The sequence below is a fragment of the Rhinoderma darwinii genome, chromosome 5 (genome assembly GCF_050947455.1).
Source record: "Rhinoderma darwinii isolate aRhiDar2 chromosome 5, aRhiDar2.hap1, whole genome shotgun sequence".
NCBI classification, from domain to species: domain Eukaryota; kingdom Metazoa; phylum Chordata; class Amphibia; order Anura; family Rhinodermatidae; genus Rhinoderma; species Rhinoderma darwinii.
The window spans coordinates 269,057,990-269,074,376 of record NC_134691.1 but is presented as its reverse complement, the minus strand read 5'-3'; the positions used below and the strand labels follow the sequence as shown (position 1 = coordinate 269,074,376).

Sequence of the window (16,387 nt, the reverse complement as noted above, 5' to 3'; positions counted from 1 at the left end):
ATTTTTTAATGAAAAAGGTTGAATTCTTATTTTTTTAACTGTGTAAGGCTCTGTGCACACTACATTTTTGCTCTACGATTAGACGGTACATCGGGAAAGTTTTTGCTCCACGATTAGACAGTACATCGGAAAAGTTCCTGATGTACATGCTAAATGGCCCCTTAATGCTCCATTAGCTCGACGGTGGCCAAAAGAGTGTCTATTAGGCCTTCGTCAGGCTGGTATATGTCAGTATACCTTTTTATTTGGAAGATGGAATTGCGTAGAAGACGAAGCCTTTTTATCCCGAGAGTTCCTGCAAAAACATGTATACCTCGTGGTATGCGTTTTTTTTAATATGGGATTCTAAGGCTGGGTTCACACGACCTATTTTCAGGCGTAAACGAGGCGTATTATGCCTCGTTTAATGCCTGAAAATAGGGCTACAATACGTCGGCAAACATCTGCCCATTCATTTGAATGGGTTTGCCGACGTATTGTGCAGACGACCTGTAATTTACGCGTCGTCGTTTGACAGCTGTCAAACGACGACGCGTAAATTGACTGCCTCGGCAAAGAAGTGCAGGGCACTTCTTTGCAACGTAATTTGAGCCATTCTTCATTGAACTCAATGAAGAGCAGCTCAAGATATACGAGCGTCACAGACGCCTCGTATATTACGAGGAGGAGCATTTACGGCTGAAACGACGCAGCTGTTTTCTTCTGAAAACAGGCTGTCATTTCAGCCGTAAATGACAGCTAGCGTGTGAACATACCCTAAGGGGAAAGTATGCCGTGCATGGTATACATCACAGGTAGACGTTTAACGTATACAACATGGACTTTTAAATAGCTTTTAATGGCGCATATGGTAAAAGGATACAGATAAACGTCTATGGACGACTTATGCATTAAATAGATGCCTAACAGTGGCATCCGTCACCCATAGACTATAATGCTATTTGTTTAATGTATACGTGATAAACAGGGTCATCAGAGTTCATGACATATATGTTTAACGTATACCATTAATATCTATGGCGACAAATGCCACTGTTAAGGCCTCCGTCACAGCCTATATTAAACTACAGGAGCTTAGTGATACGTGGGTCAAAAACGTGATGTGCAGTCTAATTTAAATAGGAGAATCATTTAAAATTCTTCTAGGTTCATGATTTCAAATGCTTGGATAGTTAATGGATCACTGTATTATTATTTTTTTTAAATTAGATAATATTCATTGGCTTTTGACCTTTCTCATAGCAATAAAAAGACCTGCTGCTAATAAAGCAAGAAACCTACCCACCCCCCCCCCCCCCCCCCCCCCCCAAAACTCCATTGTTACCATATGGTATAGAAAAATAACACAAATATACAGACACAAATCTCAGAGCTGTAACACAGAGGACAACATTAAATGTTAAATGTTAGTGCCTGACAATAAAAGTTAAAAAAAAACAACAGACCACTGGTTATAGATCAAGGAAGCAATAACAAAACATTGAAATAGCAAGACATAAAAAAATCTCTAACCTAAAAAAACAACAAAAAACATTTGCCTTGATGTGTAAAATTTACCTTGATGCAAGAAACCCCTGAAATTAGGGCTATCTAGTATCAATTATGATAAGTCTCTCTTTAACAGGTTGAATAGATGCCAATCCAGTCATGGTTGAGGAGCCTTGTAGACACACTTTTCCATATTATGTACTGTGTTAATAAATTGCTGTCGAATTCTGCTAAATAATAGTTTTTGAATCTTAAACAAAAACTCCATTCAAAAAGAATAATGTAGATTTCATATTTGCATGTGTTTGGATTTGTTGCTTACTCACATAATGGCTGTGTGGTCCCCACCATTGCTGTTAGACCACGGGGCAAATAGAATTTTCTACATCGTAGCGCTTAGAGGCATGACGTATTTTATAATCTATTCCAGACCTTTCACAAAAAAGCTTGAGCACAATTCTTGTTTTGTAATATTATTTTGGCTATCATTTCCGATTATTCTTCCTAAATGCATGTTCTGTTTTGCTTCTGATTTCAGATACATGTAAACCAGACGTATCCTGTGTGGAAAGTAATTCTGAGCTGAAAAAGGCACCAATAGATGTAGGGTTTCTTCTGGACAGTTCTTACAATATGAACACTGAAAAGTATGAAGAAGCAAGAAACTTCATCAGTACAGTGATTGATGGGCTTGACATTCCAAACACTGGTGCCCGAGTGGCTGTGGTCAGTAGTACGCCCCCTGGCTTTAGCCCAGACGACGAAGGAAACCCTTACCTTGAGTTTGATTTTTCAACATATAGTAATGCAAAGCTTATGAAGAGACACCTCCAGGAAAACAGCCATCACCTGCGAGATCCACCTACCTTTGGGCTTTCATTGAAATGGATGCTTGAAAATATCATGTCTAAAACATCAGACCCAAAGAAAAATAAGGCCATCATTATGATATTATCCGGAGAGACAAGCCAGTGGGACAAACAAAATCTGAAAGAAGTTTCTTTGGAAGCCAAGTGTAAAGGTTTTGCTTTGTTTGCACTCTTTATTGGCAGAACATATAATAATACTGAACTGATGGAACTTCCAAGCTCTCCCACAGAACATCACCTGCTCCTGCTTGATCAGGTTCACAAATCAAATTATGAATATGCCACCAGATTTATTCGAACATTTCTGAATTCTGTTAAAAGTAAGTTAACATAAACATGGGAAAAATACTACTCAAATGAGTCTTTCTAAACCAAGTATTGTCAGGAAGGTAAAATAATAGGTGTAGTATTGAAAATATTACATTTTAAAACTAGCCATACAATTATAGTATGTTGTACAAGGGCATACTTAGGGGGGGGGGCACTTACTACCTGGATCCTTCCAGCGCTAGAGCGCTCACTAGCAGACTCCACAACCATAGAGTTAAGTAATAACATTTGGCTACTTGCAGTCACCACAAGGGGCAGCACAGTCAATACTGAATAATACAGCTCTAACTGAAATTCATGCTAACTGTAATAATCTGTATTCATCAAGTACCCCCTGGTGGCAGCAGCAGGCAGAAAGTCATTTATTATTAAACTATGACTATGTGAACAGAGTTAGGAGATTTGGAGTTCTGACCCCTATAAAGATATATTATTTAAAAAAATAATTAGCACTTAATTTTGTATCTCTTTAGAGTTAATAAAATTAAATGATCAACCTAGACCACCAGGTATGTACCCAATAACACCATCTACACCCTCAACAATCTGAGTTTAACGATGCTGGTTCTCAGATCAGGAATGCAATAGACGACACTATTCTCAATTATAGTCAGATATAATGAAGAGTTCGGTATGCAAGTAGAGTGATCAGCCATGGACAGACATAATGCAGAGTGCGGTACACAAGTAGAGGGATCAGCCATGGTCAGATGTAATGTAGATTTCAGTACACAAGGAGGGGAATAATAGTAGATAAGAACAGGACAGCTGGATCAGCGACAAGCCAGAATAATCAGGCACAGGAAGTACTAGGCTGTGGGTTAATATTGGGCTGCAAATACTGTGATTGGCCAAAAGGCACGTGCAATCCATTAACTAATCACTAGATGCAGAAGACACATGGCTGGGCAAAGCTAGAACAAGTTAGGACTCCTGTTTCTGCATTTTTGTGCATTTTCCCCAGATTATCTTCCATGGTGCTGTCCAATGGTTACCTGAAATTGCAGTAAAATTATAGAACAGCTTAGAGAATTGCTGAAACTGCTGCATATTTTTGAATTTGTCTGTACTTTAAAAAAAAAATTAGCTCAAAATATTTGATATGATTTAATTTCCTTCTTGAGATCTTCTTACTGCTGTGGTAATGTAAACATAGTGCTGCTTCTGGGATTGCCATGGTAGAGTTATTGGATATCCTGTTATGTGTCACGATCCGTGGGTATGTGGACCCACTAGGCCGCCCCGCTGTAGCGGAGTAGCAGCTGGCCAATCAACAGTCTATACAAAGTCCTAGCACAAGAATACCTGTAAAATTCCAGACTGTAGTAGAGGCTTAGGCACAGATGGAACCTGAAGGTAGGTGAAGCCACACGTGGTGAATGATATCAGGCGTGGCAGATGACACCAGACTTGGTGTATGATAGCAGGTGTGACAGATGGCACAAGAAGACTTCAACACTAGATAAGGCTCAGGAACAAATACAGCACAGGATACAGGTAGCAGGGCACGGGAACACTGGGAACAGGATACGACTAAGGGACCATTTGATAAGACTAACAGAGGAATACACAACAACGCTCAGGCAAGGAGTTAAAGGGCAGGGCCCTTTTTATGGTCCAGGGTGATCTGGGGATAATTAATTAATTATATACATGTGCACGCGTTGGCCCTCACAGGATGTACATGCAGAGTTATTCCATTCACACTAGACAATCCCAGAGCAATGTTTTGCTGTAATTCTATACATTTATCTATATATTAATACCATATATTTCATTTTGGAATTTTGACAGTATCAATAAACAAATATCCACCACCGGAGCTGAAAACAAAATGTTCCAGTTTTACTAATAGCAGAAAGAAAAGATTGATGTGAGTATTCATTTCTTTACTACACTTTTCCACAAGCGTTACCAATTCATTTTTGCTTGGTTGTGATGACTGTGAGGGCAGACGCAATACATCAAGATCGGTTTAATGTAATGGAAAAAGCAATGAACATAATAATGATGTGCTGCAAAAAAAATAAATCCTAATAACTCTGTTGTCTACTGTAGATGTAATGCTGTTAGAAATTGTGTTTTCTTGGGAGATTTTTACATTTCTCATATGCATGCCATTTGAAAATGTATCTTGAGTCTCCCCATTTCTATTGAATGGGTGGGCTTTTGCTGAACAATCAGATAAATCAATAGGTATGTGTGAACAGTAAGGGCCCTTTTACATGGGCCAATAATCAGGCAAACGAGTGATGAATGATGAGTGATGAACGATGAGCTGATGAATGAGGAAACGCTCAAGAAATATTATTATTGTCGGCAGCACTGCCAGCGTAAACAGAGATATGTGTTGCCGACATGATAGAAATGTATGGGGACGAGTGATCGGAGTAACGATCACTCATCCCCATAAGTTGATAATCATAGCACCTTGTGAAGGGAGTAAACGAACACTGACCATGGGCAGCTGGACTCATCTCAAGACCCTTCTCTGTTCATTTACATAAAGCGCACGCTGAATTATAGACAGAATGATAAAACGCACAGTTGTAAGACGAGCATGTTTAGGATGCTAAGCTCAAGCAGTATAATGACATGCTGGTGATTTAGTGCCCAAAAATCTAGTGACAGGTTCCCTTTAAGGTATTACATAGAGATTTTAACATGGATTCTTCGAGGACTGAGGAGGTTTCTGAAAATGTATAGAGCCTTCAGGCAGGGAAAAGAGAACTACAGGCTGCTGGGCAGTGAGGAAGATGCCACTTTCTCCACATAAGATATTTTATAAAGTTTTATATTTCAAGTAATCAGGTCTGAGAATAAAGATTTTGTTTGCATATAAACTGTTAGGATCTAGGGGTATGTGGCCTCACTTGGCCGCTTGACCGTAGCGTAGCAGAGCCCTCTTTATAGTCCAGTGTGATCTGGGGATAAGTTAGGGAAGCTTTTAGAGAGTGCGCACGCTGGCCCTTTAAGGCCAGGGACGAGCGCGTGTGCACCCTACAGCACAGTTCAGGACGGGAAGGCCGCGCCATCTGGTGTCTCCGGGGCAGACGGCCAGGAGGCTTCGGTCACGGCCGTTCGCCGAAGGTGAGCAACGGCGGTCCGTGGCCGCAGTCGTAACATAAACAATGTTCTAAAGTCTGCATATTTTAACAAACATCGTCAATAGATAATAGTCCTGTATAAAAACATATATACAATTACACGTACTGTATATACAGTACATTTATACCTTGAGATTGGAGATTGACGGTAAGTATCTGTATACCTTGGTCAATACCACTGTTTTTGCAATACATTTTCATATCTCCTCAGTTCGTTCCAACCAAATTGTCTTGAACATATTTATCAAAGATAAAGAACAAAGTACATAATTCACAATATTTAATGCATTAATAGATTAAAATACTGCATAAAGGAGTTTAAACTGAGACCGTGTCTTGTGCATTTTCTAGTTAAGAGACTTACTCCTTTACTCCTGCCAACATGTATGCATGATCAATGTAAGAGCTGAACCTGTGGACTGTATCCTCAGTACCTCAACTATTAAATATTTCTGTCAGTGGGCATATCATTATCTATAGGAAATTACATTGCATCAGGTTCCTCTACTACAGGACTGCACAACCTAGGGCATGTGCTATACAGTACCCAACCATCAGGTCACAGACATGCTTGCATACCTCCCAACCGTCCTGTTGCAAAATTGTCTGGTGACACGAACCTTTAAAAGGGGCAGGCATATGCAAATGAGACACAACAGCGGTACATATGGGAGGTTTTGTGGGTGTTCCTTATGTTTTGGGTGTGATTTATAATGTTGCACAGATTTAGATTAGATTTAAATGTTGGGAGGTACGTGCTAGTCTGTGTCCTAATAGATTAGAAAGACACAGCTGTCAAAAGACAGATGCATACCTCTGATACAGAGAAGATACATGGGAGTGCCCTCACAAGTAGGCGCACTGTGTCTAGCACCGATGGGGGGCACTGTCTGTGCCTGGCATTAATGTTGGACACTGTGTGGCTGGCATTGTTATGGGAGGCGGTGCATGGCTGGCACTAATGTGGGGACTGTGTGGCTAACACTGTTATGGTGTGCCAAGAAAGTATTCCCCACACCGCTACTCTACCTTCACCAGCCTGATCTGTTGACACCTGACAGCAAGGGTTCAACGGTTCAACCCTCCCATCAGCATGGTGCAACAGGGACCTGGGTTAATCTGACCAGGCAATATATTTCCACTGCTCAGTGATTCAATTTGGGTTTGAAGGGGGACGTGGATCAGTCAGGAATGGTAAAGTAGCCTCCAGCTGTTGCTATTTTATGGTGGTCAGTGATTTAGAAAGGGGATTGGGGAACAGTCAGGAATGGTAGTGTAGTCTCCGTCTGCCGCCCCTATACTGAGGTCAGTGGATTAGAAAAGAGATGGGTGATCATTCAGGAAGAGTGGTGTAGCATTCATCAGCCGCCACTTTACTGTGTTCAATGGGTTACAAGGGGGATGGGGTAACAGTTAAAAAGGCTAGTGTAGCCGCTGTCCACTGCCTCTTCACTGTAGTGAGTGGGTTAGAAGAGGGACGGGGAGCAGTCAGCGAGGGCAATGCACAGTAGCCTCCGGCCATCTCCGCCTTACTTTGGAAAGTGAGTTAGAAGGGGTATGGGAGAACAGTCAGGAAGGGTAGTGTGGCTGCCGCTGGAACTGCTGCTTTACTGTATAATGGGTTAGAAGGGATATGGGAGAACAATCAGTAAGGGTAGTGTAGCCTCTGGCAGTTGCCATTTTACTGTGGTCAGTAGGTTAGAAGGGAGATGGGGAAACAGTCAGGGAGGGTAGTATAGCCTGCTGCCGCTGTTGCTTTACTGAGGTCAGTAGGTTAGAAAGTGACACGGAGGAACAGTCAGGAATAGTAGTGTATAATCTATCCACTGCCACTTTACTGTGGTCAGTTGGTTAGAAGGGATTCAGCGGAAAAGTCAGGAAGAGAAGTATAGCCTTCGACTGCCACCTTACAGGGGTCAGTGGGTTAGAAGGGGTATGTGGGGACAGTCAGGAAGGGTAATGTATCCCCCGGCCACCACTTTACTGCGCTCAGTGAGTTAGAAGGGGTATGGGGGAGCAATCAGGAAAGTAGTATAGCTGCTGCCTTACTGTGTTCAGTGGGTTAGAAGTGGTATAGGGAGTGGTCAAGAAGGCTAGTGTACAGTAGTCTTTGGCTGTCGCCACTTTACTGTGGACAGTGGTGTAGTGACCGGGGGGTAGGGAAACGGACAAGTGAGCCCTAATCTACACGCCACTCTGTCCCTGCCTACTTGCAACGACCCGCCCTAGGCGACGGGGTAGAACTGGGCGGCGGTCCCTGCACTCCGTAAGTGCACGACAAACACGACAAACATACAAGGGAATACAAGCAAGGGAAAGGGGCAGTTGCCCACGGCAACACCGTGAGCAACCAGAGTGGTGAACGAGCCGAGTCAAGCCAGGAGTGTGCGAGGTACCAAACGAAGAGCAGAAGAGTAGTCAGTAAGCCAGGGTCAGTATGGAGCAGGAACAAAATCGAAGGAGCTGTAGCTGGGCCAGGAAACCACACGAAAAAGAATAACAAGCAAGGAGGAACAGGAAATGCAGGTATAAATAGACAGAGGGCGGGAGCTAGCTGAGTCTGGCCAGGCTGCGATAGGCTCTCCCACTCCTAAGCCTGCCAGCCTGAGTGGTGGAAGCTGGAGTCAGTCTCAGGGATGTAGATTCAGGTGCTGACTGATTAATTAAGGGAGTTAACCCAGAAGCTGTGCCTGGCAGATCCTTTACAGTACCCCCCCTTTTATGAGGGGCCACCGGACCCTTTCTAAGTGGACCTGGCTTACTGGGGAAACGCAGGTGGAACCTCCTGACCAATACCCCAGCGTGAACATCCCGGGCGGGTACCCAAGTCCTCTCCTCGGGCCCGTAACCTCTCCAATGGACCAGGTACTGGAGGGAGCCTTGGACCATCTTGCTGTCCACAATCCTGGCCACCTCGAATTCCACCCCCTCAGGGGTGAGGACGGGAACAGGAGGTCTCCTCGAGGGAGCCAAGGACGGGGAGCAGCGTTTAAGGAGGGAGGCATGAAACACGTCGTGTATACGAAAAGACGGGGGTAACTCCAGCCGGAAGGAGACAGGATTGAGGACCTCAATGACCTTATACGGCCCAATAAACCGGGGAGCAAACTTCTTGGACGGAACCTTGAGACGCAAGTTCCTAGACGACAACCACACCAGATCCCCGACCATAAACAGGGGGTTAGCAGAACGTTTTCTATCAGCCTGAGTTTTTTGTACGCTCTGGGACGCCTCTAGGTTCTTCTGAACCTGGGCCCAGACTGTGCACAGTTCCCGATGAACGACCTCTACCTCGGGATTGTTGGAACTACCAGGTGAAACGGAGGAGAACCGTGGATTAAACCCAAAATTACAGAAAAAGGGAGAGACCCCTGACGAGTTACTGACCCGGTTATTAAGGGAAAATTCGGCAAGGGGAATGAATGAGACCCAATCATATTGACAGTCAGAGACAAAACACCTTAAGTATTGTTCTAGAGATTGATTAGTCCTCTCCGTTTGACCATTGGTTTCAGGATGGAAGGCAGAGGAGAAGGACAGATCAATCCCCAACTTCATACAGAAGGCTCTCCAAAACAATGAAACAAATTGTACCCCTCTGTCCGAAACAATATTGACAGGGACCCCATGGAGACGCAGGATGTGTTTGACAAACAAGGTAGCCAACGTCTTGGCGTTGGGTAGTTTCTTGAGGGGCACAAAGTGGCACATCTTACTGAAGCGGTCTACCACCACCCACACCACCGACTTGCCTTGGGATGGAGGCAAATCGGTGATAAAATCCATGGAGATATGTGTCCAAGGTCTCTGGGGAATGGGCAACGAACGCAGTAAGCCCGCTGGTCGGGACCTGGGAGTCTTGGAACTAGCACAAACCTCACAAGCGGCGACGTAGGCCTTAACGTCTTTAGGCAACCCAGGCCACCAATAATTTCTGGTAATGAGGTGTTTGGTACCCAGGATGCCTGGATGACCAGATAGTGCGGAGTCATGATTTTCCCTAAGTACCCTTAGCCGGAATTGCAGGGGAACAAACAGCTTGTTCTCAGGAAGGTTCCCGGGAGCTGAACCTTGATCAGCAGCAATTTCAGAGACTAAATCAGAATCGATCGAGGAAATGATTATACCTGGAGGCAAAATACAAGCAGGATCTTCCTCCGAAGGAGGGCTGGCCATGAAGCTACGCGACAGGGCATCAGCCTTAATATTTTTAGACCCAGCCCTATAGGTAACCAAAAAATTGAATCTGGTAAAAAATAACGCCCATCGAGCTTGTCTCGGGTTTAGCCTCCGGGCAGATTCTAGGATAACCAGATTCTTGTGGTCGGTAAGGACCGTTACCTGGTGTCTAGCCCCCTCCAGGAAGTGGCGCCACTCTTCAAATGCCCATTTAATGGCTAAGAGTTCGCGGTTGCCAATATCATAGTTACTCTCAGTTGGCGAAAACTTCCTGGAGAAGTAGGCACAGGGGCGGAGATGGGTGAGGGACCTGGTACCCTGGGACAAGACAGCCCCCACTCCCACCTCAGATGCGTCAACTTCCACGATAAATGGCTCCATTTGGTTGGGCTGAACCAGCACCGGGGCTGAGATAAAGCACTTCTTAAGGACCTCAAAAGCCTGGACAGCCTCAGGAGGCCAGTGGAGGAGATCAGCACCTTTGCGAGTGAGGTCCGTAAGAGGCTTAGCGATGACCGAGAAGTTAGCAATAAATCTCCTGTAATAATTAGCGAACCCCAAAAAACACTGTAACGCCTTCAGGGAGGCAGGTTGGACCCATTCCGCCACAGCCTGAACCTTGGCGGGGACCATGCGGAATTCATGAGGAGTGAGGATTTGACCCAAAAATGGTATCTCCTGTACCCCAAACACACATTTTTCAGTTTTGGCAAACAGTTTGTTTTCCCGAAGGACCTGGAGCACCTTCCTGACATGCTCAATGTGGGAGGACCAGTCCTTGGAAAACACCAGTATGTCATCAAGGTACACTACAAGAAATATCCCCAGGTAATTTCTCAAAATCTCATTTATGAAATTCTGGAAGACCGCAGGGGCATTACACAACCCAAAGGGCATGACGAGGTATTCGAAATGGCCTTAGGGCGTGTTAAACGCAGTCTTCCACTCATCCCCCTCTTTGATGCGAATAAGGTTATACGCCCCCCGTAGATCCAATTTAGAGAACCATTGGGCCCCCTGAACCTGATTAAAGAGATCAGGAATCAAAGGAAGGGGATACTGGTTCCTTACCGTGTCCTTATTCAGGCTACGGTAGTCAATGCATGGCCTAAGACCACCATCCTTCTTCCCCACGAAGAAGAAGCCAGCACCTACCGGAGAAGAAGAGGGACGAATGTAACCCTTGGCCAGGGATTCCTGGATATACTCTCTCATGGCTTCACGTTCGGGATAAGAAAGATTAAATATCCTACCCTTAGGAAGCTTAGCTCCTGGTACCAATTCGATAGCGCAATCGTATTCTCTATGAGGAGGTAACACTTCGGAGGCCTCCCTAGAGAAAACATCAGCGAAGTCCTGAACAAACTCGGGTAGCGTATTCGCCTCCTCAGGGGGAGAAATAGAATTAACAGAAAAACATGACGTACAACATTCATTACCCCATTTGGTTAGCTCCCCGGTATTCCAGTCAAACGTGGGATTATGCAACTGCAACCAGGGAAGGCCTAGAACCAAATCGTACGATAATCCCTGCATCAACAGTACAGAGCATTGCTCCAAATGCATGGAGCCAACAAGGAGTTCAAAAACAGGGGTATGCTGTGTAAAATAACCATTAGCAAGAGGAGTGGAGTCGATACCCACTACCGGGACAAGTTTAGGCAAATCAATCAGAGGCATAGCAAGGGACATAGCAAATTCCACAGACATAATATTAGTAGAGGACCCTGAATCCACGAAGGCACTGCCGGTAGCAGACCTACCACCAAAAGAGACCTGAAAGGGAAGCAAGATCATAGTACGTTTCCTATTTACTGGAAATACCTGTGCGCCCAAGTGACCTCCCCGATGATCACTTAGGCGCGGAAGTTCTCTGGCTGCATTCTTACGCTTAGGACAGTTGTTCACTTGATGCTTGTCATCCCCACAGTAGAAGCAGAGACCATTCTTCCTGCGGAATTCTCTACGTTGTTGGGGGGACACGGAGGCCCCGAGTTGCATAGGTATCTCTGTGTCTTTCGGGGAGGAACGAAGCAACGGAACTTCGGGAGGCATCATGGGGGAGTCGGAGGAGAAAACACATAAACGTTCATGTTGTTGTTCCCTGAGACGTCGGTCAAGTCGTACCGCTAAAACCATAGCCTGGTCTAGGGAGTCAGAAGAGGGATAGCTAACTAGCAGGTCTTTCAGGGCATTCGACAGACCCAACCTAAACTGGCACCTTAAGGCAGGGTCATTCCACCGAGAAGCTACGCACCACTTCCTAAAGTCAGAGCAATACTCCTCAACAGGTCTCTTACCCTGACGTAAGGTCACCAGCTGACTCTCGGCAAAGGCAGTCCTGTCAGTCTCGTCATAAATAAGTCCGAGAGCAGAAAAGAAACAATCAACGGAGGAAAGTTCAGGGGCGTCAGGAGCCAAGGAGAAGGCCCACTCTTGGGGCCCTTCCAGGAGCCGGGACATAATTATACCCCCCCGCTGGCTCTCAGAACCTGAGGAATGAGGCTTTAAACGAAAGTAAAGCCTACAACTCTCCCGAAAGGAGAGAAAAGCCCTCCGGTCCCCTGAGAACCGGTCGGGCAACTTGAGGTGGGGTTCAAGAGGTGCGGTGAGGGGAACTACCAAGGTAGCATCAGGCTGGTTGACCCTCTGAGCCAGGGCCTGGACCTGTAGGGAGAGACCCTGCATTTGCTGAGCCAGGGTCTCACGGGGGTCCATAGTGGTGTCAGGGACCAGGGTAGACTAGGTATGGGCTTGTTATTATGTAGTGACCGGGGGGTAGGGAAACGGACAAGTGAGCCCTAATCTACCCGCCACTCTGTCCCTGCCTACTTGCAACGACCCGCCCTAGGCGACGGGGTACAACTGGGCGGCGGTCCCTGCACTCCGTAAGTGCACGACAAACACGACAAACATACAAGGGAATACAAGCAAGGGAAAGGGGCAGTTGCCCACGGCAACACCGTGAGCAACCAGAGTGGTGAACGAGCCGAGTCAAGCCAGGAGTGTGCGAGGTACCAAACGAAGAGCAGAAGAGTAGTCAGTAAGCCAGGGTCAGTATGGAGCAGGAACAAAATCGAAGGAGCTGTAGCTGGGCCAGGAAACCACACGAAAAAGAATAACAAGCAAGGAGGAACAGGAAATGCAGGTATAAATAGACAGAGGGCGGGAGCTAGCTGAGTCTGGCCAGGCTGCGATAGGCTCTCCCACTCCTAAGCCTGCCAGCCTGAGTGGTGGAAGCTGGAGTCAGTCTTCAGGGATGTAGATTCAGGTGCTGACTGATTAATTAAGGGAGTTAACCCCGAAGCTGTGCCTGGCAGATCCTTTACAAGTGGGTTAAAAGATGGATAGGGGAACAGTCAGGAAGGGCAGTGTAGGCTTTACAGCTTTATCGTGGTTAGTGGGTTAGAAGGAGGACAATGAACAGTAAGGAAGGGCAATGTAGCTGGCGCCACTTTACTGCGGTCAGTGGATTCGAAAGGGGACAGGAAACCGTCAGGAAAAGTATTGTAGCCTCCGACCGCCGCCGTTTTACTGTGGTCAGTGGGTTAGAAGGGATATGGGCGAAAAGTTAGGAAGGGTATTGTAGCCTCCAGCCGCCGCTTTACTGTGGTCAGTGGGTTACATGGTGTATGGTAGAACAGTCAGGAAGGGTAGTATAGTCGCCACTGCTTCACTGTGGTCAGTGAATTAGAAGGGGTATTTGGGAACAGTAAGGAAAGGTATTGTAGCCTCCGGCTGCCGCCGCTTTACTGTGTTCAGTGGGTTAGAAAGGGTATGGGAGAACATTCAGGAAGGGTAGTGTAGTCACCACTTTACTGTACAGTGGGTTAGAACGAGTATGAGGGAGCAGTCATGAAGGATAATGTAGGCACCGTGGCGGCCCCGTTCTTGTGGTCTGTCGGTTAGAAGGGGTGAGGGGGAATATTTAGAAAGTTTTACTGGGGATATTTAGTTACATGGGTACCAGGGACCAGATGCTATGGGTAGGGGAGCCACTGTTGCCACATCTACAAAGCAGACAGTGGTTTTATGGGGTGTCAGGAAACCAGGCCGGAGGGATAGGTGAGCCACCACCGGCTCTCTTGACAGTGGAGTGTACTTTAATGGAGTTTCCTTGGGGTCTGGTCACATACAGTACATTTACAGTACTGTCCGGTACTGTAATAAAGTGCAGCCGATGTCAATGGGCAAAGCATGCCTGCTTGCCTCTAATTTTGGTCTGCCATCTTTGGGTGCTTTACAATGATTATATACCCTGCATTGGATTTGATTGGCTGAAGAAATTACATTGTCTTCAGTGGCCAATAAAAAAAGCTTTCATGAGACTAATACAGGACGGATAGAATGTGTTAAAACATTCTATCCTTTGAGAAAATGACAATTAAGTGAGAGTAATGTTTTATTCACCCCTGAGGAACATGTGGTTCAATGAGGCAATCAGAAATTCAATGCAGGATATATATTCATTGGACAGTACCCAAAGATGGCAGACCAAAAATTGAGGCAAGCAGGCATGCAAAAATTGGACCAGCTTTGCCTATTGACATAGTCCACAGTTTATCAGGTGATGCCCAACATTTATGTTGATCTCCACACTGCCGTCTGCTTACTATATATAGCCCACACCCATAGCTTATACCCTTACTTGTGCTGCCTGCAACAGTATACTGATATGCCTCTTATACTGTACAGTACATGCGGTATAGTAGCCCCTAGCCCCAACTACGGTCAGATACAGTAGCTCATAAATGCCAGTTGTGCCGCCATATGAGGTCCTAACCCCCTACTGCGGCACCGCTTACACTGTACTGTGCTGCCTATACTGCACTTGCAGGACCCCATCCAGCAGTAAAAGTTAGGCGATGTGTACAGTATAGCCTACAGTATTGATAATGCCATAGAACCTACAGCAGCCTGCCTCATATTACCCCATGTCAGTGCCGCCTGCTAACACAGTTTACCCCATACACCCCGCTACCCTTTGCTTCATATTACCGTACAACACAGTGCCTCCTGCCTCATTCTGTGCCCCACAATGAAACTTATACATAATACTGTACCCCATCAGCTGCCTGATATAATGTACATCATGTGATATACTGACCCACTTTTACACTGTACCCCCTACTGCCCCCGGCCTCATATATGGTATCCTCCAGAGCCACCATCCTGATATAACCCTCAGACCTTACTGTCACCCACACAGTATACCCCCCCACTTCCTCATATACAGTAACCAATGCACCCCACGGCTTTCCGCTTTATATAACAACGACATCTGCCACTAACTTACACGTGATATCCCCTACCCTCTCTTGCCCTCATACATTAGAATGAAAAGTCTCCATTGCTGCCCTTAGAAGCTCAACACACGCCTGCTGCCTGCTTAGACAGCATACCGGTTATACTGTATACTATACCCCATCTCCACACTACGGTCCGCATAGTGTGTGGTATTGCAACCAGCCCAATCACTTTAATGGAGCTGAGATGCAATACCTGACACAACCCATGTACAGGTGTGCGTTGTTTCTGGAAGAAAATAGCCATGTTTTTCTAATCCTGGACAACCCCTTAGTAAACATAAAAGTAGAATCAGACCTTTCACTACTGCAGACCACCAAGGCTGTTATCATTAAACCCTTAATTACCCTAGAAAACCAGGGATATGCTTCACCCCATAGACCACCAGGGAGGAATAATTTTGTGTTGTCAAGGGCCTTAGAAATTCGATGGGCTGCCATGGTTTATCTGGACACTGTAACCAATTTTTCAATGGATGCTAAAAGAACTGAAGCGTTAACTGAACTGAAAAGATAATGTTTGTTTGTTTGTACATTTGTGCATTTAATAATTTCCACATAATTCTTATAAGATCCATACCACATAATATTTTGACCTCTTGTTTATTTTTGTGTTTTCATAATATAGAGTAACTCAAAATAAGGTACAGTCAGCCCCTCCAAAAAATCCAAGTGGGAAGTCCAAAAATAAAAGTGACAGCATTACTGGAAAGCAAGCTGCTACTTCTAAGAATGTCCCACTGACAACAGATTCTGTAAAGTTCAGTAACTAACTTGGTCATTCTACTTTTGCTGGTAAGAACTGTTTTTAATCAATTTAAACACATACACTAGGCTTACACCATGCCATATCTCATCAGCTGGGTTTACTGTGTAAGGGACCAAGGTTTGGCATACAAGTCCCTCTCAATGAATTAGAATATCATCAAAAAGTGCATTTATTTGAGTAATTCAATTTAAAAAAATGAAGCTCATATATTATATAGATTCATTACACACAGAGTGCTCTATTTCAGTTAATGAAAACCCAAAATGTAGTCTCTCAGAAAATTTGAATATTGGATAAAAGTTGAAGATTGTAGACACATGGTGTCACACTCCAATATGC

At 45.2% G+C, this 16,387-nt stretch overlaps 1 protein-coding gene across 1 annotated transcript in view; it reads left to right on the top strand.

The window, feature by feature from the left end:
- The window catches only part of LOC142652906 (collagen alpha-6(VI) chain-like), a 79,012-nt gene extending 62,944 nt beyond the window's left edge, over positions 1-16,068 (top strand). Inside the window, exons 34-36 of the mRNA XM_075828600.1 lie at positions 2,027-2,677; positions 4,482-4,560; positions 15,908-16,068. Of these exons, the coding sequence (XP_075684715.1) occupies positions 2,027-2,677; positions 4,482-4,560; positions 15,908-16,052 (875 nt within the window). The 3' untranslated portion in view covers positions 16,053-16,068. The remainder of the gene's footprint in view (positions 1-2,026; positions 2,678-4,481; positions 4,561-15,907) is intronic.
- Positions 16,069-16,387: the final 319 nt, after the last annotated feature.